At 39.0% G+C, this 24140-nt stretch overlaps 2 protein-coding genes across 2 annotated transcripts in view; both read right to left on the bottom strand.

The window, feature by feature from the left end:
- LOC116894747 (ATP-binding cassette sub-family A member 3-like) overlaps window positions 1–22518 on the bottom strand; it is a 38562-nt gene extending 16044 nt beyond the window's left edge. Inside the window, exons 1-5 of the mRNA XM_032896422.1 lie at window positions 22437–22518; window positions 17484–17730; window positions 17133–17337; window positions 8315–8534; window positions 7689–7853 (exon numbers count right to left, since the gene is read on the bottom strand). Coding sequence (XP_032752313.1) covers window positions 7689–7853; window positions 8315–8534; window positions 17133–17337; window positions 17484–17730; window positions 22437–22518 — 919 coding nt within the window. The remainder of the gene's footprint in view (window positions 1–7688; window positions 7854–8314; window positions 8535–17132; window positions 17338–17483; window positions 17731–22436) is intronic.
- Tars3 (threonyl-tRNA synthetase 3) overlaps window positions 1–24140 on the bottom strand; it is a 165003-nt gene that overhangs the window by 122370 nt on the left and 18493 nt on the right. The window lies entirely within an intron of this gene.

Genomic DNA, 24140 nt, shown 5'->3' on the forward strand with positions numbered 1-24140 from the left:
TATGCTTTCATGGCTTCTAGGGTTTCTATAAGGATGGCTATATAATTCTGAGATTAGTAGTTTGAAATTCCTCTCTTGCAGTTTTCAGTATTCTTTATTCTGTAGTCTTAACAATGATGTGAAGTGGAGAGGTATTTTCTGGCCATGCTTACTTGTGGTTCTATCTGCCTCTTTTTGGCTGCCCATGCATCCCCCAAAAGTAAAAACAAAAAGGACACCAGCAGCAGCAGCAGCAGCAGCAGCAGCAGCAGCAGCAGCAGCAGCAGCAGCAACAACAACAACAACAACAACAACAACCTTTCTGAAAACATTTCATTGATAAGGTGTAATATACTTCCAATTTGGATCTCAGCTCTTTCTCAACTGGAACAAAACCAGCTTTTTCTTACTTGACATAATCTTAGTAGAAGTGTAGAAAGTAGAAAAGAATATAGTGGGTTTTGTTGTTGTTTTGTTGTTGTTGTTGTTTTTTCTTTTCTTTATTAACTTGAGTATTTCTTATTTACATTTCGATTGTTAATCCCTTTCCCGGTTTCCGGGCCAACATCCCCCTAACCTATACCTCTCCCCTTCTACCTGGGTGTTCCCCTTCCCATCCTCCCCCAATTACCACCCTCCCCCCAACAATCACGTTCACTGGGGGTTCAGTCTGCGCAGGACCAAGGGCTTCTCCTTCCACTGGTGCTCTTACTAGGCTATTCATTGCTACTTATGAGGTTGGAGCCCAGGGTCAGTCCATGTATAGTCTTTGGGTAGTGGCTTAGTCCCTGGAAGCTCTGGTTGGTTGGCATTGGTGTTCATATGGGGTCTTGAGCCCCTTCAAGCTCTTCCAGTTCTTTCTCTGATTCCTTCAACGGGGGTCTCCTTCTCAGTTCAGTGGTTTGCTGCTGGCATTCACCTATGTATTTGCTGTATTCTGGCTGTGTCTTTCAGGAGAGATCTACATCCGGTTCCTGTTAACCTGCAGTTCTTTGCTTCATCCATCTTGTCTAATTGGGTAGCTGTATATGTATGGGCCACATGTGGGGCAGTCTCTGAATGGACGTTCCTTCTGCCTCTGTTTTAATCTTTGCCTCCCTATGCCCTGCCAAAGGTATTCTTATTCCCCATTTAAAGAAGGAGTGAAGCAATTGCATTTTGATCATCCATCTTGAGTTTCATGTGTTCTGTGCATCTAGGGTGTTTGAGCATTTGGGCTAATATCGACTTATCAGTGAGTGCATACCATGTATGTTTTTCTGTGATTGGTTACCTCACTCAGGATGATATTTTCCAGTTGCCTCCATTTGCCTATGAATTTCATAAAGTCATTGTTTTTGATAGCTGAGTAATATTCCATTGTGTAGATGTACAACTCTGTATCCATTCCTCTGTTGAAGGGCATCTGGGTTCTTTCCAGCTTCTGGCTACTATAAATAAGGCTGCTATGAACATAGTGGAGCATGTGTCTTTGTTATATGTTGGGGCATCTTTTGGGTATATGCCCAAGAGAGGTATAGCTGGGTCCTCAGGTAGTTCAATGTCCAATTTTCTGAGGAACCTCCAGTCTGATTTCAGGATGGTTGTACCAGTCTGCAATCCCACCAACAATGGGGGGGGTGTTCCTCTTTCTCCTCGGCAGCATTTGTTGTCACCTGAGTTTTTGATCTTAGCTATTCTCACTGGTGTGAGGTGAAATCTCAGGGTTGTTTTGATTTGCATTTCCCTTATGACTAAAGATGTTGAACATTTCTTTAGGTGTTTCTCAGTCATTCGGCATTCCTCAGCTGTGAATTCTTTGTTTAGCTCTGAACCCCAATTTTTTTTTTATTAACTTGAGTATTTCTTATATACATTTCGAGTGTTATTCCCTTTCCTGGTTTGCAAACATCCCCTCCCCCTCCCCCTTTATGGGTTGAACCCCATTTTTTTTTTGCATTTGTAATAGCTATTTTATTGTAGTATTCAAGATTTTTTTTTTTAATTAACTTGAATATTTCTTATATACAAAAGTGTTATTCCTTTCCTGGTTTCCGGGCAAACATCCCCTCCCCCTCCCCTTCCTTATGGGTTTCCTTTCCCCCCATTGCCGCCCTCCCAGCAAAGTCTAGTTCACTGGGGGTTCAGTATTAGCAGGACCCAGGGCTTCCCCTTCCACTGGTGCTCTTACTAGAATATTCATTGCTACCTATGAGGTCAGAGTCCAGGGTCAGTCCATGTATAGTCTTTAGGTAGTGGCTTAGTCCCTGGAAGCTCTGGTGGCTTGGCATTGTTGTACATATAGGGTCTGAGCCCCTTCAAGCTCTTCCAGTTCTTTTTCTGATTCCTTCAATGGGGTGAACCCCATTTTTTAGGGTTATTTGTCTCCTGTGGTCTAACTTCTTGAGTTCTTTGTATATTTTGGATATAAGGCCTCTATCTGTTGAAGGATTGGTAAAGATCTTTTCCCAATCTGTTGGTTGCCGTTTTGTCCTAACCACAGTGTCCTTTGCCTTACAGAAGCTTTGCAGTTTTATGAGATCCCATGTGTTGATTCTTGATCTTAGAGCATAAGCCATTGGTGTTTTGTTCAGGAAATTTTCTCCAGTGCCCATGTGTTCGAGATGCTTCACTTTTAATTAGTTTGAGTGTATCTGGTTTGATGTGGAGGTCCTTGATCCACTTGGACTTAAGCTTTGTACAGGGTGATAACATGGATCGATCTGCATTCTTCTACATGTTGACCTCCAGTTGAACCAGCACCATTTGCTGAAAATGCTATCTTTTTTCCATTGGATGGTTTGGCCTTTGTCAAAAATCAAGTGACGGGGGGGATTTAGCTCAGTGGTAGATGTATGGAGTTCAAGGACCTGGTTCTGTCCCCAGCCCTGTTGACCATATTGGGTTCATTTCTGGCCTCAATTCTATTCCATTGGTATCTGTCTGTCTCTGTACCAATACCATGCAGTTTTTATCACTATTGCTCGGTAATACTGCTTGAGTTCAGGGATAGTGATTCCACCAGAAGTCCGTTTATTGTTGATAATTTTAGGTATCCTGGGTTTTTTTTTTTTATTCCAGATGAATTTGCAAATTGTTCTGTCTAACTCTTTGAAGAATTGGATTGGTATTTTGATGGGGATTGCATTGAATCTGTAGATCGCTTTTGGTAAAATGGCCATTTTTACTATATTAATCCTGCCAATCCATGAACATGAGAGATCTTTCCATCTTCTGACATCTTCAATTTCTTTCTTCAAAGGCTTGAAGTTCTTATTGTACAGATCTTTTACTTGCTTGGTTAAAGTCACACCAAGGTACTTTATATTGTTTGGGACTATTATGAAGGGTGTCGTTTCTCTAATTTCTTTCTCGGCTTGTTTCTCTTTTGTGTAGAGGAAGGCTACTGATTTATTTGAGTTAATTTTATACCCAGCCACTTTGCTGAAGTTGTTTATCAGCTTTAGTAGTTCTCTGGTGGAACTTTTGGGATCACTTAAATATACTATCATATCATCTGCAAATAGTGACATTTTGACTTCTTCTTTACCAATCTGAATCCCCTTGATCTCCTTTTGTTGTCTGATTACTCTGGCTAGAACTTCAAGAACTATATTGAATAAGTAGGGAGAGAGTGGGCAGCCTTGTCTAGTCCCTGATTTTAGTGGGATTGCTACAAGTTTCTCTCCATTTAGTTTAATGTTAGCAACTGGTTTGCTTTATATGGCTTTTATTATTTTTAGGTATGGGCCTTAAATTCCTATTTTTTTTAAGATTTATTCATTTATTATATATATAAGTACACTGTAGCTGTCTTCAGATACACCAGAAGAGGGCATCGGATCTCTTTACAGATGGTTGTGAGCCACCATGTGGTTGCTGGGAATTGAACTCAGGACCTCTGGAAGAACAGTCGGTGCTCTTAACCGCTGAGCCATCTCTCCAGCCCTTGAATTCCTATTCTTTCCAGGACTTTTATCATGAAGGGGTGTTGAATTTTGTCAAATGCTTTCTCAGCATCTAATGAAATGATCATGTGGTTTTGTTCTTTCAGTTTGTTTATATAATGGATCATGTTGATGGTTTTCCGTATATTAAACCATCCCTGCATGCCTGGGATGAAGCCTACCTGATCATGGTGGATGATTGTTTTGATGTGCTCTTGGATTCGGTTTGCCAGAATTTTATTGAGTATTTTTGCGTCGATATTCATAAGGGAAATTGATCTGAAGTTCTCTTTCTTTGTTGAGTCTTTGTGTGGTTTAGGTATAAGAGTAATTGTGGCTTCATAGAAGGAATTCAGTAGTGCTCCATCTGTTTCAATTTTGTGGAATAGTTTGGATAGTATTGGTATGAGGTCTTCTATGAAGGTCTGATAGAATCTGCACTAAACCCGTCTGGACCTGGGCTCTTTTTGGTTGGGAGAACTTTAATGACTGCTTGTATTTCCTTAGGAGTTATGGGGCTGTTTAAATGGTTTATCTGTTCCTGATTTAACTTTGATACCTGGTATCTGTCTAGGATATTGTCCATTTCCTGCAGATTTTCAAGTTTTGTTGAATATAGGCTTTTGTAGTAGGATCTGATGATTTTTTGAATTTCCTCTGATTCTGTAGTTATGTCTCCCTTTTCATTTCTGATTTTGTTAATTTGGACACCTCCTGTGTCCTCTCGTTAGTCTGGCTAGGGTTTTATCTATCTTGTTGATTTTCTCAAAGAACCAACTTTTGGTTCTGTTGATTCTTTCTATGGTCCTTTTTGTTTCTACTTGGTTGATTTCAGCTCTGAGTTTGATTATTTCCTGCCTTCTACTCCTCCTGGGTGTATTTGCTTCTTTTTGTTCTAGAGCTTATAGGTGTGCTGTCAAGCTGCTGACATATGCTCTCTCCTGTTTCTTTCTGCAGGCACTCAGAGCTATGAGTTTTCCTCTTAGCACAGCTTTCATTGTGTCCCATAAGTTTGGGTATGTTGTACCTTCATTTTCATTAAATTCTAAAAAGTCTTTAACTTCTTTCTTTATTTCTTCCTTGACCAGGTTATCGTTGAGTAGAGCATTGTTCAACTTACATGTATATGTGGGCGTTCTTCCCTTATTGTTATTGAAGACCAGCTTTAGGCCATGGTGGTCTGATAGGACGCATATGATTATTTCTATCTTTCTGTATCTGTTGAGGCCTGTTTTTTGACCAATTATATGGTCAATTTTGGAGAAAGTACCATGAGGTGATGAGAAGAATGTATATCCTTTTGCTTTATGATAGAATGTTCTATAAATATCTGTTATGTCCATTTGGTTCATGACTTCTCTTAGTCTGTATACATCTCTGTTTAATTTCTGTTTCCATGACCTGTCCATTGATGAGAGTGGGGTGTTTGTTGAAATCTCCTACTATTATTGTGTGAGGTGCAATGTGCGCTTTGAGCTTTAGTAAGGTTTCTTTTATGTATGTGGGTACCCTTGTATTTGGAGCATAGCTATTTATGATTGAGAGTTCATCTTGGTGGATTTTTCCTTTGATGAATATGAAGTGTCCTTCTTTATCTCTTTTGATGACTTTTGGTTGAAAATCGATTTTATTTGATATTAGAATGGCTACTCCAGCTTGCTTCTTCAGATCATTTGCTTGGAAAGTTGATTTCCAGCCTTTCACTCTGAGGTAGTGTCTGTCTTTGTCTCTGAGGTGTGTTTCCTGTAGGCAGCAGAATGAAGGGTCCTCATTGCATATCCAGTTTGTTAATCTATACCTTTTTATTGGGGAGTTGAGACCATTGATGTTGAGAGATATTAAGGAATAGTGATTATTGCTTCCTGTTATATTCATATTTGGATGTGAGGTTATGTTTGTGTGCTTTTCTTCTCTTTGTTTTGTTGCCACGATGATTAGTTTCTTGCTTTTTCTAGGTTGTAGCTTGCCTCCTTATATTGGGCTTTATCGTTTATTATCCCTTGTAGCGCTGGATTTGTAGAAATATATTGTGTAAATTTGGTTTTGTCATGGAATATCTTAGTTTCTCCATCTATGTTAATTGAGAGTTTTGTGGGATACAGTAATCTGGGCTGGCTTTTGTGTTCTCTTAGGGTCTGTATGACATCTGTCCAGGATCTTCTGGCTTTCATAGTCTCTGGCGTTAGTCTGGTGTGATTCTGATAGGTCTGCCTTTATATGTTACTTGACCTTTTTCCCTTACTGCTTTTAATATTCTTTCTTTATTTTGTGAATTTGGTGCTTTGACTATTATGTGACGGGAGGAGTTTCTTTTCTGGTCCAATCTATTTGGAGTTCTGTAGGCTTCTTGTATGCTTATGGACATCTCTTTCTTTACATTAGGGGAGTTTTCTTCTATGATTTTGTTGAAGATATTTACTAGTCCTTTGAGCTGGGAGTCTTCACTCTCTTCTATACCTATTATCCTTAGGTTTGATCTTCTCATTGAGTCCTGGATTTCCTGTATGTTTTGGACCAGTAGCTTTTTCCATTTTCCATTATCTTTGACAGTTGTGTAGATGATTTCTTTGGAATTTTCTGCTCCTGAGATTCTCTCTTCTATCTCTTGTATTTTGTTGGTGATGCTTGTATCTACGGCTGCTTGTCTCTTCCTTTGTTTTTCTATATCCAGGATTGTCTCCCTTTGTGCTTTCTTTATTGCCTCTATTTCCATTTTTAATTCCTTCAACTGTTTGATTGTGTTTTCCTAGAATTCTTTCAGGGATTTTTGTGATTCCTCTCTATAGGCTTCTACTTGTTTATTTATGTTTTCCTGCGTTTCTCTAAGGGAGTTGTTCATGTTTTTCTTGAAGTCCTCTGTCATCATGATCAAATGTGATTCAAACCAAGATCTTGCTTTTCTGGTGTGTTTGGATATTCAGTGTTTGCTTTTTTGGGTGAATTGGGCTCCGATGATGCCATGCAGTCTTGGTTTCTGTTGCTTGAGTTCCTGCTCTTGCCTCTTGCCATCAGATTATCTCTGATGTTACTTTGTCCTACTATTTCTGACAGTGGCTAGACTGTCCTATAGGCCTGTGTGTCAGGAGTGCTGTAGACCTGTTTTCCTGTTTTCTTTCAGCCAGTTATGGGAAGAGAGTGTTCTGCTTTCGGGCGTGTAGTCTTTCCTGTCTAAAGGTCTTCAGCTGTTCCTGTGGGCCTGTGTCCTGAGTTCACCAGGCAGGCACTTGGAGCAGAAAAGTTGGTCTTACCTGTGGTTCTGAGGCTCAAATTTGCTCGTGGGGTGTTGCTTTTGAGCTCTCCAGGAGGGCAGCAACCAGGAGGACCTGAGCCACCTCTTCTGGGAGCCCCCGTGCACCAGGGTCCCAGATGGCGTTTGGTGTTTTCCTCTGGAGTCAGAGATGTGGGAAGAGTGTAGTCTCTTCTGACTTCCCAGGCATGTCTGCCTCTCTGAAGGTTTAGCTCTCCCTCCCTTGGGATTTGGGTGCAGAGCACTGTTGATATGGTCCCTTCAGGTTCCGGCGGTGTCTGGGGCACAGGGGACCTGCAGCTCCAGTGCCCCTATCTTCCAGTTCCCAGAGGCTGTATAAAGTTTCCTCTTGGGCCAGGGATGTGGGCAGGGATGGGCAGTATTGCTGGTCTCTTCCTGCTCTGCAGTCTCAGGAGTGCCCACCTGTCTGGGCGGTGAGCTCTTTCTCCCCTGGGTTTTGGGAGCATTGAGCCGCCGGCGGGGATCAGAGAGCGAATATAGTGTTTTTATGAACCCAAACAGTTCCCAATACTCACATGGCTCACTGCAATCCATGTAAATGCTTCTGAATTCCCTAGCACACAGTCGTTTTACTTCATAGTCATCAAAATACTTGCTGATACTCATTGCAAGATTGTAACTAGGCAGTGCCATTAAAATTGTCTTTATGAGGATGTGGATAAGGGCAGGAAAGTCTTCACCTGAAATTAAAAGATTAGCTTCAATGATAAGAAAACTAGTGAACCTCCTCAGAAAAACAAACTTCTCCCAAGTGGTTAAGCCATTCTTGAACAATTATCAAACTATCAGACATTCCTTGAGAAAACACCACTGGTTGCTGCGTGTACCCAGCCAGAAAGCTTGTGTGAAAATAACAGTATTAACCATACAATTGAAAAGTAGCTTTCGGTAACAATGACTTCCTAGAATCTGTTTTTCTTTTCTTTTTATTATTGGTTCCTCTTTTCCTTTCTCTCTGCTCCCTGTTCTCCTTCACCTCTAATTTCTGCATATTCTCAATAAATATTTGCTGATTTCCAAAATCACAGGTTTTCAGATTATTGGAAAGTGTTCATCAGTTAATTTTAAACTCACATGTTATTTTACTCCTGTTTAATTTATTTATTTCCTGGAAAAAGGGAGAATCGTATGGTGTTCTTACCATAAAATTGCACAATAGTGTAAATGATGATACTGAACATAGTTGAAAAGTAGTTAAAGAGCGTGATTTTGATGTAGGCAGCAGTGCTACTGTTGAACAGAAAGCTTCCAAGATAAGTGAGAGGAACAACACACCAGCCATACAGCATAAAAATCAGAATTGTGTCCAGGAAGTTGTAATGCACAACAAATGCCTCCAGCTGGCAGAATCTGAATATGCCCTAGGACATAGAGTATAGAAAATCAAGATGAAGGATATACTCTTCAGCCACTGTTCTACTAGACCATAATTATCAGGTACTAATTTTAGTTATTTTTTTTAAGCTTTAGAGTGCAAGCCATAAGTGAACCATTTCATCAACTGAGATTATTACAATGAGCACAGTAACTAAGTGTCTCTTTCTGTGTTTCTCCTTTTTGAAACAGTCCCTATTTCTCATATCCATGATCAAATACAAAGTAATTATATTTGTATTAAGCCAAACAGAATTTCCTAGGAAAAAAAAGGACCCTGGTTATAGTTCACTTTTCTTAGGATTTCCCTTATGGCTGCTTTGTTCCGTGTGCCTTCTGGTGGCTGTTCTGAACCTCGAGATTCTTTTTCAATTCCTCTGAATTACAACTGAGAATGGAACTGAAGAGCACATAGAATTAGAATGATATAGATTTGGGAAAAAAATACTAGTGTTACTAAGGAAATTTCTTACTGGCTTGAAATTTCAATTCCTTAAGAGTAATACAGCTGTACCTTCTGATCAATAGCATGATTATTTAGCAAGATAATCAATTCATGGAAAGAAAGGCTAAACTAAGAATGTCCCATTAAAATCTTATGTAGTTCTCGGAAATAGAAAATACTTCTAAGTACTAGTGTTTAAAGGAAGCACATGAAGAGTATCAGTAATTATAAAATCTAATGCTACTCATTATAGTTGGATTCTCTCCTAACAGCAAAGAGGACTGTATAGTCAAGAAGAAACTATGGGAACCTTGAGGGACAAGTGTGAGAAAAGCCTCAATTACAACTGGTTTCATTTAAATTTACATGGACAAGTGAAGCATGTACTCTGCTGTTACACAGGATGTGTAACAGGAAATTAATAATGTAAATTAAATGAAATTAGGTTTTCTTTTGAAATAAGCTGCTTTGAAAGTTTATATGAAAACGTAAAGCATATCATGACAAAGGGGATGTTCTGCCAAGGAAAATTAATAGAGGGAGTGGGGGAATGGCAATGCATACATAAAGAAAATTAAATGTATTTGAACACTGCTACAGTTAAGAGAGACTGTTACAAGCAGCACATTACAGAGTTAGAAAATATAACCTCAGGTGCATATTTCTTGCTTTTATGAACAGTCCTTAGTACCATCATAAAGTGGTCCATTACATCCATGCCAACAGAACAGAATTACACAATACAATATATAGTTAAATGCATATTGTTAGTTATTACAGTACAAAATGAGTATTTCAAATTAGTGGGAAAAGGCTCATTACCTTAAAAAGAATGTTAGAATAATGAACTATCTATTTAGGAAAAAACAGAATAATTACATCATGTATTACCAAGAAACAGTTTTTGAATAAGGAGAAAATATCCAATAACAATATTGGTAAAGTGAGCAGAGTTTGAAGCATTAAAACTTGGAGAAGAAAATACTCTTCCTTCAAGATTTTATGGGATGGAGAATTTAGTGAGAACAGTATATTTTGAGGCATATCTCTAAATCAATATTGACTCAGTTATGCAAATCCTTGGTAACATTTACTTAAATCTAAGTTCATAAACTATGTTTCTGTTTACACTCTCCAATGTCTAATCTTCATTAATAAGACAAGCTGATGTCAAAGGCAGAATAGAATTCTTAGAAGCAGGAAGTTGCAGAGGTTGGAGAACTGGCTCACTGGTTAAGAGCACTAGGCTGCCTTCAGTTACTAGCACACTCGTAGTGGCTCCTACCTATCCATTTCCACAGGAACTGGCACTCCAGGGGGATCGGATATATACATGGTGCACATATTTACATGGAAACAAAACATTCATACTCTAAAAAGAAAATCAATTATCTTAAAACGAGTTTAACTTTGTTTCCTAGTTGAAGAGTGTAACTTTCCTTCTCTTGCCTAATTTGTGATTTGAACACAACATTGAAAAGGAGCAGAGATAGTGAATTTCCCCATCTCACTCCTCAGTAGGATTGTTTCAAATTTTTCTCCGTTCAGCATGTAGATAGCTATGGGTTTCTCATATCCAGATTTATTTATGTTGCATCTGTTTTCTCTGGTCCTACTTCCTCCTTTTATCATGAAGGCAAGTTGCAGTTTGTCAAAGGCTTTTTTCTGCATCTATTGAGATGAACATGTGGTTTTCACCTTTAGGTCCATTGACATTATACTTGTTGACTTGCATACATTGAACCATCTCAGCGTTTCAGAATAAAGGCAACTTGGTCATGGTGCACAATCTTTTTATATGTCTGTATCTAGGTTGCAAATATTTTGCTGGGCATTTTTGACTTTATGTTTATCAGAGATATTTTCTTGTAGTTTTCTTTTCTGTTGTATCATCACATGTTTAGTATTAGAATGGCAATAGCTTCTCCCCACTTTTGTCCTTTCCTCCTCCTCCTCCTCCTCCTCCTCCTCCTCCTCCTCCTCCTCCTCCTCCTCCTCCTCATCCTCTTTGTTTAACAGTTTAAGAAGGCTTGGCTGTAGATTTTCTTTGAACATCTGGTAGACATGCTATGGCTCCATCGAAGCCTGAGCTTTTGTAGTTGGAAAGCTGTTTATTGTTATTTTAGACTCTTCATTTGTTAGGTTAGGTTGTTGTTTTCAGATTAATTTTGGTGGTTGGCAGAATTCAGAAATTTACCAATTAAGGTTTTCCAGCTTAATGTAGAACAGACTTTTAAATCTATATAATATTCTTCTCTCTCCTTTTCTTTCTTTTGGATAGTTGGAGCAAAGGTCTGTCATCTTGTTTATCCTCTCAAAGGAGTAGCTCTTTAATTCTTTGCATTGTTTCTATTTCATTGATTTCTGCTCCAATTTTTATGATTATTTGCTACTCACTAAGTTTGGATCTGTTTTGTTTTTATTTTTCAAAGTCTCGTGTTTCATCATTAAGCATTCATTTATGCTTTTTCTGATTTTTTAAAAAAAATGTAAACAGAATCACAAATTTCTCTCATAGGACAGCTTTCAATAAAAGGGATACAAATAGGGAAAGAAGAAACTAAATTATCCCTATTTACAGATGACACATTATATACACGAGATCCTAAAAACTTTACCAGAAAACTTCTAGAAGTGATAAATTCAGAAATGTGGCAGTATACAAGCTCAATTTGCACAAATAAATTGCTTTTCTATGCACCAACAACTAACATACAGAGAAAGAGATCATAGACACACTTCCATTCACAAAGAAAACAGAATATTTAGGAATAACATAACTAAGAAGAGAAGAACGCCTATAAGAAACCTTAAGTCATTGAAGAAAGATATAAAGACGGATACTAGAAAATGGAGAGAATTTTATGTTTAGGCATTGGTACAATTAACATTGTAAAAATAACCATCTTACCAAAGCTATTTACAGATCCAATGCAATTCCAGTCAAAATCCCTATCTCATTCTTCACAGGAATAAGAAAAAACTATCCTAAAATTTATATAGAACCACAAAAGAACCCAGATAGCCAAAACAAATCCTGAAAAAAAAGAACATTCCCAGAGAGATTACTACTTAAGATGTATTACAGGATCATAGTAATAAAAACAATATGATATTGGCACAAAATCAGACACAAAACATCAATGGAACAAAACAGAACACTCAAGCATGAGTTCACATAACTCCAGCCATTTATATTGACAAAGATACCAAAAATGTACACTAGAGAGAAGATAGAATCTTCAACACATGATGTTTGTAATATTGGGTGTCTATATGCGAGAAGATGATATAACCTGTGTCTATCACTTGACACAAAAACTAACTTGAAATAATCAAGTCCTAAGTGTGAGACCTGAAATACTGAGATTGCTAGAAGAAAACATAGGCAGTGCCCTCCATGATATAGATGCAGGAAAGCACTTTCTGACTTAGAATTTTGGCAAGTGAGACCTTTTAAAACTAAAAGACATCTGCACAGCTGAGAAAAAAATCAGCTCAGAAGAGGACGCTCAGAGTGGGAGGGAATAATCCTTGCCAGCTAAACATCCATCAAAGATTAATATCAAGAGCACATAAATAACTTAAAAAAAAAGCAGAGCAAAGAAAACCCAACTCAAAACCAACCACCCAAATAAAGAAAACAACAAAAATCCAAAAAACCAATTTAAAAAATAACTCTTAAGAATTTTCATCATCCCTAGTAAATAGAAATCAAATGCCCTTTAAGATTCCATCAGACTTCAGTCAGAATGACAAAGATCATTAAAACAACTGGTAACAACTGCTGTGTGTGCACAAAAAGGGAACCCTCATTCACCATTGGTGGGATTGCAAACCAGTTGAGAAATCATTTTGAAAAATAGCCAAAAATTAAAAAACTAAATCTACCTATGGCCCAGCTATAGTAATCCTTAGCACATGCCCAAATGACTTAATATCCTACTCTACGGGTACTTGCTCAGCCATGATCTTCGCTGTTCTAGTCACAACAGCCAGGAAGTAAGAAGAACCTCCATGTCACACAACTCATACATGATGGAATGTGTTACATATAGACCATAAAACACTATACAGCTCTAAGGAAAAAGGAAATTTGTAGGTTAAATGGATGAAAGTAGAAAGTATTATAGTGTATGAAGTAACCCAGACACCAAAAGACAAACACTGGATATTCTCTCTTATCTGGGGATCCTGGCTCCAAATACTGATATGTGAATATATAACTTGGAGTGACTACAGAAACCAGGAAAATAAAATGGGATAATTGTGCAGTGCAACAGGGACAATAGAGAGAGGAATAGCTAGTTACGAGTGATTTGAAGGGTGAGGTGGGAAAATAAGGAGCTCTACTTAGGGAAGAGGAGGATGATAAATACAGAAGAAAGAGGATAAAATAAAAGTAAAAATGTCTTGTTAATACATAAATATACATGCATAGTATAAATAAAAATTTCCCATCTGGACTGACAATATTTCCTCATACAGCCATAAACCATCTATTGGAATACATAATATCATGCATGAGAAAATCCCTTCTGAGTTATTGGTTAGGAATGTCCAAGACATTATATAGGGCTATTGAAACATATAGGTTATTGGTATTCCTTGGTTGTAATCCTCCTCTAGATTTGGAGGGAACCCTGTTGCAATACACTGTGTGAAACTGTCTAAAACTTCTCTGAGCCTCACTTTTCTGCTTATAAATGTGTTGAGTCATGTCCAATGTTTGTAGTATCATATAAAAACAAACACAAGAAACAACTTTGGTCATTAGCCATACATAGTAATATTGGTATAAATATTGAAAATAGGTGCTTTTGTTTATATCTTGCTTTTTAACCTGTCAACCAGGAAATGATGCAAGTGTGCCAGCCAAGTTTTAAGAACCATAGAAAAAAGTGACACCTTGGCATGGACATTAAAAGAGTTAAATTTGTTCAATTAATTTTAGGTTAAAAATTTCCAATAATGTATTATTAACAATTAATGTACAATTAATGTATTAATGTATCCAATAATGTAATATATATATGCATGTATGTGTATGTGCATGCATGTGTGCATATGTGGAAATCAGAGGACAATATGTAGGAGTCAGCTCTCTTCTTCCACTATGTGGATCCTGAGGCTTGAACTAAGATCACCAGGTTTGACAGAATCTGCTGCCATCTTGGTAGCCTGAAAACTCTATAGAAGAGAGATTGTAAAGCTAGGTATCAGGCTTGAATTAGTGAAAGAGAGACAAATAGACCATCAGTAAGATTGTAATCTTCTCTTGTCATGTTTATTTGGTGATGAACTATGTACCTGGGACTGGAATTGACAATAGTAGCCAGTCTTGCACATCAAAAAATGAAGTGCTACTCAGTTCTCTCTACCTTAAGACGTCTCTGTTTAACACACAGTATTTGATTCTCACACTACCACTATTCCTGGACTCTGGTCTTTGTTAGGTAAGCAGCTCTTATAGTTGGTGAGATCCAGACTCTCTCTTCAGAAACAGTTCTTGGGATCCTCTGCAAAAAATATGAATCATCTTGTGGGAACCAAACTGATAATATTAGTTGGTATACTTTCTTTTCAGTTCTGTGACAATGGAGAAACAGACTTTGTGAGGACTGGAACAATATTTTATTCACAATATTTTATCTTCAACACCCATTTAAAAAGGAATTTTTTGCCTTGGTTCATATATTATTCCCCTTAACTATGTTCTCTTTGTATATTATTTATCTAAATATGCCCAGAAATTAAGTTGCTATTGCTTACTAATGAGTAATAATTATATTAACAGATGGTATACATTTCTAGTTATGCACTCTCTAGATTGCTTTTTCAGTATTTCAAAATGAGTTTCAAGGCAAAAATAGTTCTATTTTGGAGCTTGGCACTGTTGGGCATGAGTTTAAGTATGGAAGATCAATAGCAATAGAAGCTGACCTTAGATCATGAATCTGAACTGTGTAGTTCAGCCTCAGTTTTCCTTATGGCCACACTGGGACTGAGTAGGCACTGTCCTAGCTATGATTAACTTCTCAGTGCAAGTTAAAAGGTTTGTTTTTTAAAAACGTTTTTTCTTTTATTGGATATTTTTTAATTTACATTTTAAATGTTACCCCCTTTCCCTGTTTCCTCTCCAGAAACCCTCTATCCCATCCCCCTCCCCTTACTTCTATGAGGATGCTCCCTCACCCACCTACCCACTCCCTCCTACCTCCCTCGCCCTGACATTTCTCTACACTGGGGGTGTTGAGCCTTGACAAGACCAAGGGCCTTTCCTCCCATTGATGCCCAACAAGGCCATCCTCTGCTACAAATGCGACTGGAGCCGTAGGTCCATCCCTGTGTACTCTTGGGATGGTGGCTTAGTCCCTAGGAGCTCTGGGGGGACTGGTTAGTTGATATTGTTCTTCCGATGGGGTAGGAAACCCCTTCAGCTCCTTTAGTCCTTTCTCTAACTCCTCCACTGGGGTCCCCATGCTCAGTCCGATGGTTGACTACAAGTATTGGCCTCTGTATTTGTTAGGCTCTGGCAGAGCCTTTCAGGAGAGAACTATATCAAGCTCCTATCAGCATGCACTTCTTGGCATCCACAATATTGTCTAGGCTTGGTGTCTGTATAGGGGATGGATTCCCCAGGTGGGGGAGTCTCTGAATGGCCTTTCTTTCAGTCTCTGTTCCACACATTGTCTCCATATTTCCTCCTGTGAGCATTTTTGTTTCCCCTTCTAAGAAGGTTCTGAAGCATCCACACTTTGGTCTTTTTCTTGAGCTTCATGTGGTTTGTGAATTGTATCTTGCGTAGTCTGAGCTCTTGGGCTAATATCCACTTATCAGTGAGTGCATACTATGTGTGTTCTTTTGTGATTGGGTTACCTCACTCAGGATGATATTTTCTAGTTCCATCCATTTGCCTAAGAATTTTATGAAGTCATTGTTTTTAATAGCTGAATAGTACTCTGTTGTGTAAATGTACCACATTTTCTGTATCCATTCCTCCGTTGAAGGACATCTTGGTTCTTTCCAGCTTCTGGCTATTATAAATAAGGCTGCTGGGGTTGGGGATTTAGCTCAGTGGTAGAGCGCTTGCCTAGCAAGCGCAGGGCCCTGGGTTCGGTCCCCAGCTCCGAAAAAAAAATTAAATAAATAAGGCTGCTCTGAACATAGTGGAGCATGTGTCTTTGTTGTATTTTGGAGCATCTTTTGGGTATATTCCCGGGAGTGTTCTCAGGTAGTGGAATGTCCAGTTTTCTGAGTGGTTGTATCAGCTTGCTCCAACAATGAAGGAGTTTTCCTTTTTCTCCACATCCTCACCAACATCTGCTGTCATTTGAGTTTTTGATCTTAGCCATTCTGACTGGTGTGAGGTGGAATCTCGGAGTTCTTTTGATTTGCCTTTCCCTGATGACTAAGGATGTTGAACATTTCTTTAGGTGCTTCTTGGCCATTTGACATTCCTCACTTGAGAATTCTGTTTAGCTCTGTAGCCCATTTTAAATGGGGTTATTTGATTCTCTGGAGTTTAATTTTTTGAGTTCTTTTTATATATTGGATATTAGCCCTCTGTCAGATGTAGGTTGGTAAAGATGTTTTCCCAATCTGTTGGTTGCCATTTTGTCCTAATGACCATGTCCTTTGCCTTACAGAAGTTTTGCAATTTTATGAAATTTCATTTGTCAATACTTGATGTTAGAGTATAAGCCATTGGTGTTTTGTTCAGGGAATTTTCTCCAGTGCCCATGTGTTCGAGGCTCTTACTCACTTTCTCTTCTATTAGTTTGAGTGTATCTGGTTTGATGTGGATGTCTTTGATCCACTTGGACTTGAGCTTTGTACAAGGCAATAAGAATGGGTCAATTTGCAGTCTTTAAAGCAGATTTTGGACAGGGCATATTAGTGAGTGAATATATGATGGCAACCTGAGGGGAGGCTTTTCAAAGAAAATGGTTCTCTTCAGTGAAAGAATGCGAGGCAGCACATGTCCTTAATGAGAGTCTACGGCAATCTCTATGGTGGTGAGTCAGCGCAGTTTCAAATTATTTGACAACTTTCATTTTAGGATATAATACTTTTTGTAGAAATTAGTATGGACCACAGAGGTTAAAGGATGTCTCATAAAGTTGCATCTGATACTTACCAGCAGTACACAGCAGGCAAAGAAGAAGAAGATGAGGTCACACAACAAGGCAGAGAGCCAGTAAGTAAGCACACAGACCCCAGTCAGAAACTGGATGTGCTTGGCTTGACTGATTCTTTCAGTCACTGTCTGGATACTAAAGGACCCGACCACAACAGAAATGCCGAAAGCTAAACACTGTACTATTTGTAATCCATTTACAGGCCTACAGAAGAAGAAAAAATAAAATATGAAATAAACTATGAAATATAGGTAGAAAATACTTATATTAGTCATTTTCAAAATGGATATGGCTAAACAAGCAAATGCTTGTTAAGACTCAATTTCAAAAGAAGGGAAAGTTATACATACACTGTGTTTGAACCATAATGAGGGAGAGGCTGAGGCTTATTAAAGGCAGTAATGGAAGCATCACGGCCAGAAAGTGTCATAAAAAGAATGTTGTCTAATATCGACAGGGATATTGCAGGTGAGTGGTATGCCTCATTATTGAAAAAAATGGTGAGCACTGTTTTGTTTCTCTCAACTTTAATAGAAAGTGCAATAATGCAGAAGGTTCGGCAATCTTTATTTTCTAATATGTAATTGTTCATATCACCTAGAATAAAAAGAGAAGATGTTAGTGCGCCAACATGTTTTACGTTACTTAGAACTTACATTAGGAAGAATGGATTTAAAAAAGGTGTGGGGGTTTATTTTTCCACTTACCATTTTATTTTCCAAATTCTGACAATGGATGTTTTTCTTCACTATTTTACTCCATCATTAATCTTACAATGATCTCATTGTATAATTCATAACCCAATCATATATTAAGAATATTTTTTTGAGACAGACTTTCTCTATGTATGCCTGTCTTGAAACTTTCTATGTAAGTTAGGCTGGTCTCAAACTCACAGATATCTACCTGCTTCTCCCAAGCACTATGACTAGTTTAAGAATATACTTTTCTTAACTGTAAAGAATAAGCATAGTTCATTATTTTAAAGAGTTGCTTTGGCTATTCCTTTTGACTTGCATTTCTGTATAAATTTTTGAATTGGCCTATAGCTACCAGAGGTCCTGTTACAGCCACATTGGGTGTTAGCTGCTGGCCTGTGTCTACTTCTCTCCCTTAGAGTAGCCAGTCCCCGTGTGCATCAGGCTGGACTGGAGGGAGAGAAGTTTAGCTAGTTGCAGGAAGGATCTCGGTTGGTGGTGAGTACATGGGCGAAGAACACACATCCAGGAACAGCTGGTTCTGTTTAATGGGGGGCATATTTATGCCCCTGGGGAGGTGGCCAGTGTATCTGGGGCAAGGTTATTTTGGCTGGGACAGGAGATGCTTCATTTGCACACTCAGGAGCTGTAGGGTCCAGGAGTGGGGTTGGGGGTGTACCTTATGTATCCACAGTATGGATATAGTTCAAACAAGGAGTGAAGCCTGGTAACTGTCAGGGTAGTAAATTCTTACTAAGGTTGATGGTGGGGCAGCTGGCTTCATGGCATCAGGTTGGGAGAGGAGAGAGAGCTAGGCTCCTGTCCTCATCTGAGGGATCTATTAGGGTTGAAACTCTCCTATACTTTCCTCTGTAATCCTGGGCTATTACAATCCCACATTGGAGGACAACTGCAACCATTAATTTTTAAACCAGCATAATTCCTGACAACAATTTATAAATATTTATCCTTATGCCCACAGTTAAGTGTAGTCTTCAATCCTCATCAAGGAAACTTCTCTTTGCAATAGGTCAAGTGTGCTACAGAAAACCATAACCAATCAAAATGCAGAATTGTGGTGCCTAGATCTAATGGATATATCTGCAAAACTCTCCCACACCTAAGGCTTGGAGAACATTGTAGAAGATGAGGTGGAAAGAATGTATGGCCTAGAGGAACAGAGAGTTTGCTGTGAGACTAGGTGTCCTAGAAATTGAAGAAACTACACCCATAAATCCTCACCAAGGTGACTGCCCAAACATGAGCTGAACAAGGATGATACCAAAGTGGATGAGGAAAAGCCCACAATGCCTCAGCTCTACACGGAGAACCACAGGTAACTGAATAAAGCTCAGAGGTGGTCCCCACCCCGGGGAAGAGGACACTGATTGTCCAAAGTCCAATGGTCAGCTATAAAAACATAATACAAGTATGTTATATGGACTGAATAGATTATATTTAGAAATTCATGTAAATGTGTGTGTGTGTGTGTGTGTGTGTGTGTGTGTATGTGCGCGCGCGCGCGTGTGTGTAATAACAGTGAGTCAAAATAGAGGACCTGACTTTTAAGGAGAGTGGAGCAGGACACATGGGAGACTTTGGAAAAGGAAAGGGAAGGGAGAAATACAATTACATTATAACCTTAAAAAAAAGACACAACAGAAAAGTATTGTTTGGTATAGCACAGATATTCTGATTCCAAAACGAGCAATCTACTTTAGTTGCCCTGCCTTCTGTGCTAATCAAGTAACTGTACCTACCCTATTCTTCATGGTGGACCTACTTCTTATGTGCCTGGTACTATATATAGTATCCTGGCCCTAACCCCAGCTTTAGTTCTTAGGCCTAAAACTTCTCTGCATGTGGTAGCCATGAGAGCTCTGCAACTGAACCACTTTTGTTAGTCCTCTCTTTTCTTGATATGAATACATATTTGAAGCTGGAATGGTTGTTATGTGGAATACTGTCATCCCAACAGCCTTCCTTGATGTCACATTTTGAGACAGGAGTCACATAACCATATATTTTAAATAAATTGTCCAAACATACTGGTGAGTTCTATAGAACATCTGAAAATTTACTCTTCATACTATGGATATAGTGATAATTTTTTCTTTGCAACTTTCTGTTTTGCTTAATATTTCATCCTTAATTCTATCTGTTCTGTTTACATTTTACTATAGGTGGCAAGGACAAACCAAAGTGTAATTATAACACTTTGTTTAGAAATCACCCTGCCTAAATATCTTTAGCACTTACATGTTCTGCTCTCCACAAAGTAGCAGAATACAATTAAATCAAGTTATTTGCTTCTGTGTTTTATTTCTTAGAATTTATTTTGTTTTTAAATGTAATATATATGGGTTGGGTTTTTTTGCCTACATGAATTACTGTGCTTTTCTTGCATGCATGGTAACCACAGAGGCTTGAAGAATGCACTGAGTCTCCTGGAATTGAGGTTACAGGTATTTGTGAGCCACCATGTGGGGGCTGGGAACATGATCTATGTCTTCTGGAAGAGCACCCAGTGCTATTAGTCACACAGCCATCTCTCTATCCTCTATTTGCTTCTTCCTTTAATTTTTATTAGTTTATTTTTTAATTTTTTCCATCTTTATTGAATTGGGTATTTCTTATTTACATTTCAAATGTTATTCTCTTTCCTGGTTTCAGGCCAACATCCTCCAAACCCCTCCCTCTTCCCTTCTATATGGGTGTTCTCCTCCCCATCCTCCCCTATTACCACCCTCCCCCCAACAATCCCATTCACTGGGGGTCCAGCCTTGGCAGAACCAAGGACTTTCCCTTCCACTGGTGCCCTTACTAGGCTATTCATTGCTACCTATGAATTTGGAGTCCAGGGTCAGTCCACGTATAGTCTTTGAGTAGTGGCTTAGTCCCTGGAAACTCTGGTTGGTTGGCATTGTTTTTCATATGGGGTCTGAAGCCCCTTCAAGCTCTTTCAGTCCTTTCTCTGATTCCTTCAACAGGAGTCCCATTCTCAGTTCAGTGGATTGCTGCTGGCATTCGCCTATGTATTTGCCATATTCTGGCTGTGTCTCTCACGAGAGATATACATCCGGTTCCTGTCAACCTGTGCTTCTTTACTTCATCTATCTTATCTAGTTTGGTGGCTGTATGTATGGGCCACATGTGGGGCAGGCTCTGAATGGGTGTTCCTTCTGCCTCTGTTCTACCTTTGCCTCCTATTCCTCCTAAGGGTATTCTTGTTCCCCTTTTAAAGAAGGAGTGAAGCATTCGCATTTTGGTCATCCTTCTTGAGTTTCATGTGTTCTGTGCATCTTGGGTAATTCGAGCATTTGGGCTAATAGCCACTTATCAATGAGTGCATACCATGTGTGTTTTTCTGTGATTGGGTTACCTCACTCAGGATGATATTTTCTAGTTCATTACATTTGCCTATGTATTTCATGAAGTCATTGTTTTTTTATAGCTGAGTAGTGTTCCATTGTGTAGATGTACCACATTTTCTGTATCCATTCCTCTGTTGAAGGGCATCTGGGTTCTTTCCAGCTTCTGGCTATTATAAATAAGGCTGCTATGAACATAGTGGAGCATGTGTCTTTGTTATATGTTGGGGCATCTTTTGGGTATATGCCCAAGAGAGGTATTGCTGGGTCCTCAGGTAGTACAATGTCAATTTTCTGAGGAACCTCAGACTGATTTCCAGAATGGTTGTACCAGTCTGCAATCCCACCAACAATGGAGGAGTGTTCTCTTTCTCCACATCCTCACCAGCATTTGCTGTCATTTGAGTTTTTGATCTTAGCCATTCTGACTGGTGTGAGGTGGAATCTCAGGGTTGTTTTAATTTGCATTTCCCTTATGACAAAAGATGTTGAATATTTCTTTAGATGTTTCTTAGCCATTCAACATTCCTCAGCTGTGAATTTTTTGTTTAGCTCTGAATCCCATTTTTTTTTTTTTTATTAACTTGAGTATTTCTTATTTACATTTCGAGTGTTATTCCCTTTCCTGGTTTCCGGGCCAACATCCCCTAACCCCTCCCCCTCCCCTTCCATATGGGTGTTCCCCTCCCCATCCTCCCCCCATTACCGCCCTCCCCCAACAATCATGTTCACTGGGGGTTCAGTCTTGGCAGGACCAAGGACTTCCCCTTCCACTGGTGCTCTTACTAGGCTATTCATTGCTACCTATGAGGTCAGAGTCCAGGGTCAGTCCATGTATAGTCTTTGAGTAGTGGCTTAGTCCTGGAAGCTCTGGTTGCTTGGCATTGTTGTTCATATGGGGTCTGAAGCCCCTTCAAGCTCTTCCAGTTCTTTCTCTGATTCCTTCAACGGGGGTCCCGTTCTCAGTTTAGTGGTTTGCTGCTGGCATTCGCCTCTGTATTTGCTGTATTCTGGCTGTCAGACCCAGTATTCTTGAGGCTGCAATAGACTACACTGATCAAGATTCTTATGTCTCTCCATATTGGTTGGTGGTTTGGGCCCTGAAGTTGTTGATAGCATCTATGTTGTCCCTTGCTGCAGCTCACCCCAGATGTTGAGTTAATTGACATATTGTTGAAATTCAGGGGAGGGTCTCTCTTTGTGTTATGACTACAATCTCATGGTACAGCTTTACCAGGTTCACTGAGATTAGTGATGCAGATCCTCTCTGGGGCATCTCTCAGTTGTCCGCGAATGACCCTCGTCCAGCTCCACATGTTAGCTGACTTCTGAGAGAGGCTCATAGGTTTGGTCCAGTATCATCAAGGCAGGGGTGAGCATGGCAGCATCCAGGCAGGAATGGTACAGGAAGAGCTAAGCTGAATCCCATTTTTTAATAGGGTTATTTGTCTCTCCGCATTCTAACTTCATGAATTCTTTGTATATTTTAGATATAAGCCCTCTATCAGTTGTAGGATTGGTAAAGATCTTCTTCTAATCTGTTTTTTGCCATTTTGTCCTAACAACAGTGTCCTTTGCCTTATAGAAGCGTTGTAGTTTTATGAGATCCCATTTGTTGATTCTTGATTTTAGAGCATAAGCCATTGGTATTTTGTACAGGAAAATTTCTCCAGTGTCCATGTGTTCGAGATTCTTCCCCATTTTTTCTTCTATTAGTTTGAGTGTATCTGGTTTGATGTGGAGGTCCTTGATCCACTTGGACTTAAGCTTTGTACAGGGTGATAAGCATGGATCGATCTGCATTCTTCTACATGCCTGACCTCCATTTGAATCCAGCACCATTTGCTGAAAATGCTATCTTTTTCCATTGGATGGTTTGGCTCCTTTGTCAAAAATCAAGTGACCATAGGCGTGTGGGTTCATTTCTGGGTCTTCAATTCTATTCCACTGGTCTATCTGCCTGTCTCTGTAACAATACTACAGTTTTTATGACTATTTCTCTGTAATACTGCTTGAGTTCAGGGATAGTGATTCCCCCAGAAGTCCTTTTATTGTTGAGCATAGTTTTAACTATTCTAAGTTTTTTTGTTATTCAGATGAGTTTGCAAATTGTTACATTTAACTCTATGAAGAATTGGAATGGGAATTTTGATGGGGATTGCATTGAAACTGGAGATTGCTTAGGGCAAAATGGCCATTTTTACTATATTAATCTTGCCAATCCATGAGCATAGGAGACCTTTCCATCTTCTGAGATCTTCTTCAATTTCTTTCTTCAGAGACTTGAAGTTGTCATCATACAGAACTGTCACTTGCTTGTTTAAAGTCACACCAAGGTATTTTATATTATTTGGGACTATTATGAAGGGTGTCATTTCCCTAATTTCTTTCTCCGCTTGTTTCTCTTTTGTGTAGAGGAAGGCTACTGATTTGTTTGAGTTAATTTTATACCCAGCCTCTTTGCTGAAGGTGTTTATCAGGTTTAGTAGTTCTCTGGTAGAACTTTTGGGATCACTTAGGTATACTATCATATCATCTGCAAATAGTGATATTTTGACTTCTTCCTTTCCAATCTGTATCCCTTTGATATCATTTGTTGTCTGATTGCTCTGGCTAGGACGTCGAGAACTATATTGAATAAATAGGGAGAGAGTGGGCAGCCTTGTCTGGTCCCTGATTTTAGTGGGATTGCTTCAAGTTTCTCTCCATTTTGTTTAATGATAACTAGTGGTTTACTGTATTTGGCTTTTACTATGTTTAGGTATGGACCTTGATTTCCTGTTCTTTCCAGGACTTTTATCATGAAGGATGTTGAATTTTGTCAAATGCTTTCTCAGCATAATGAAATGATCATGTGGTTTTTATCTATTAGTTTGTTTATATAGGGGTGATCATTGATGGTTTTCATGTTAAACCATCCTGCATGCCTGGAATGAAG

This window comes from Rattus rattus, chromosome 2 (genome assembly GCF_011064425.1).
Source record: "Rattus rattus isolate New Zealand chromosome 2, Rrattus_CSIRO_v1, whole genome shotgun sequence".
Lineage (NCBI taxonomy): Eukaryota > Metazoa > Chordata > Mammalia > Rodentia > Muridae > Rattus > Rattus rattus.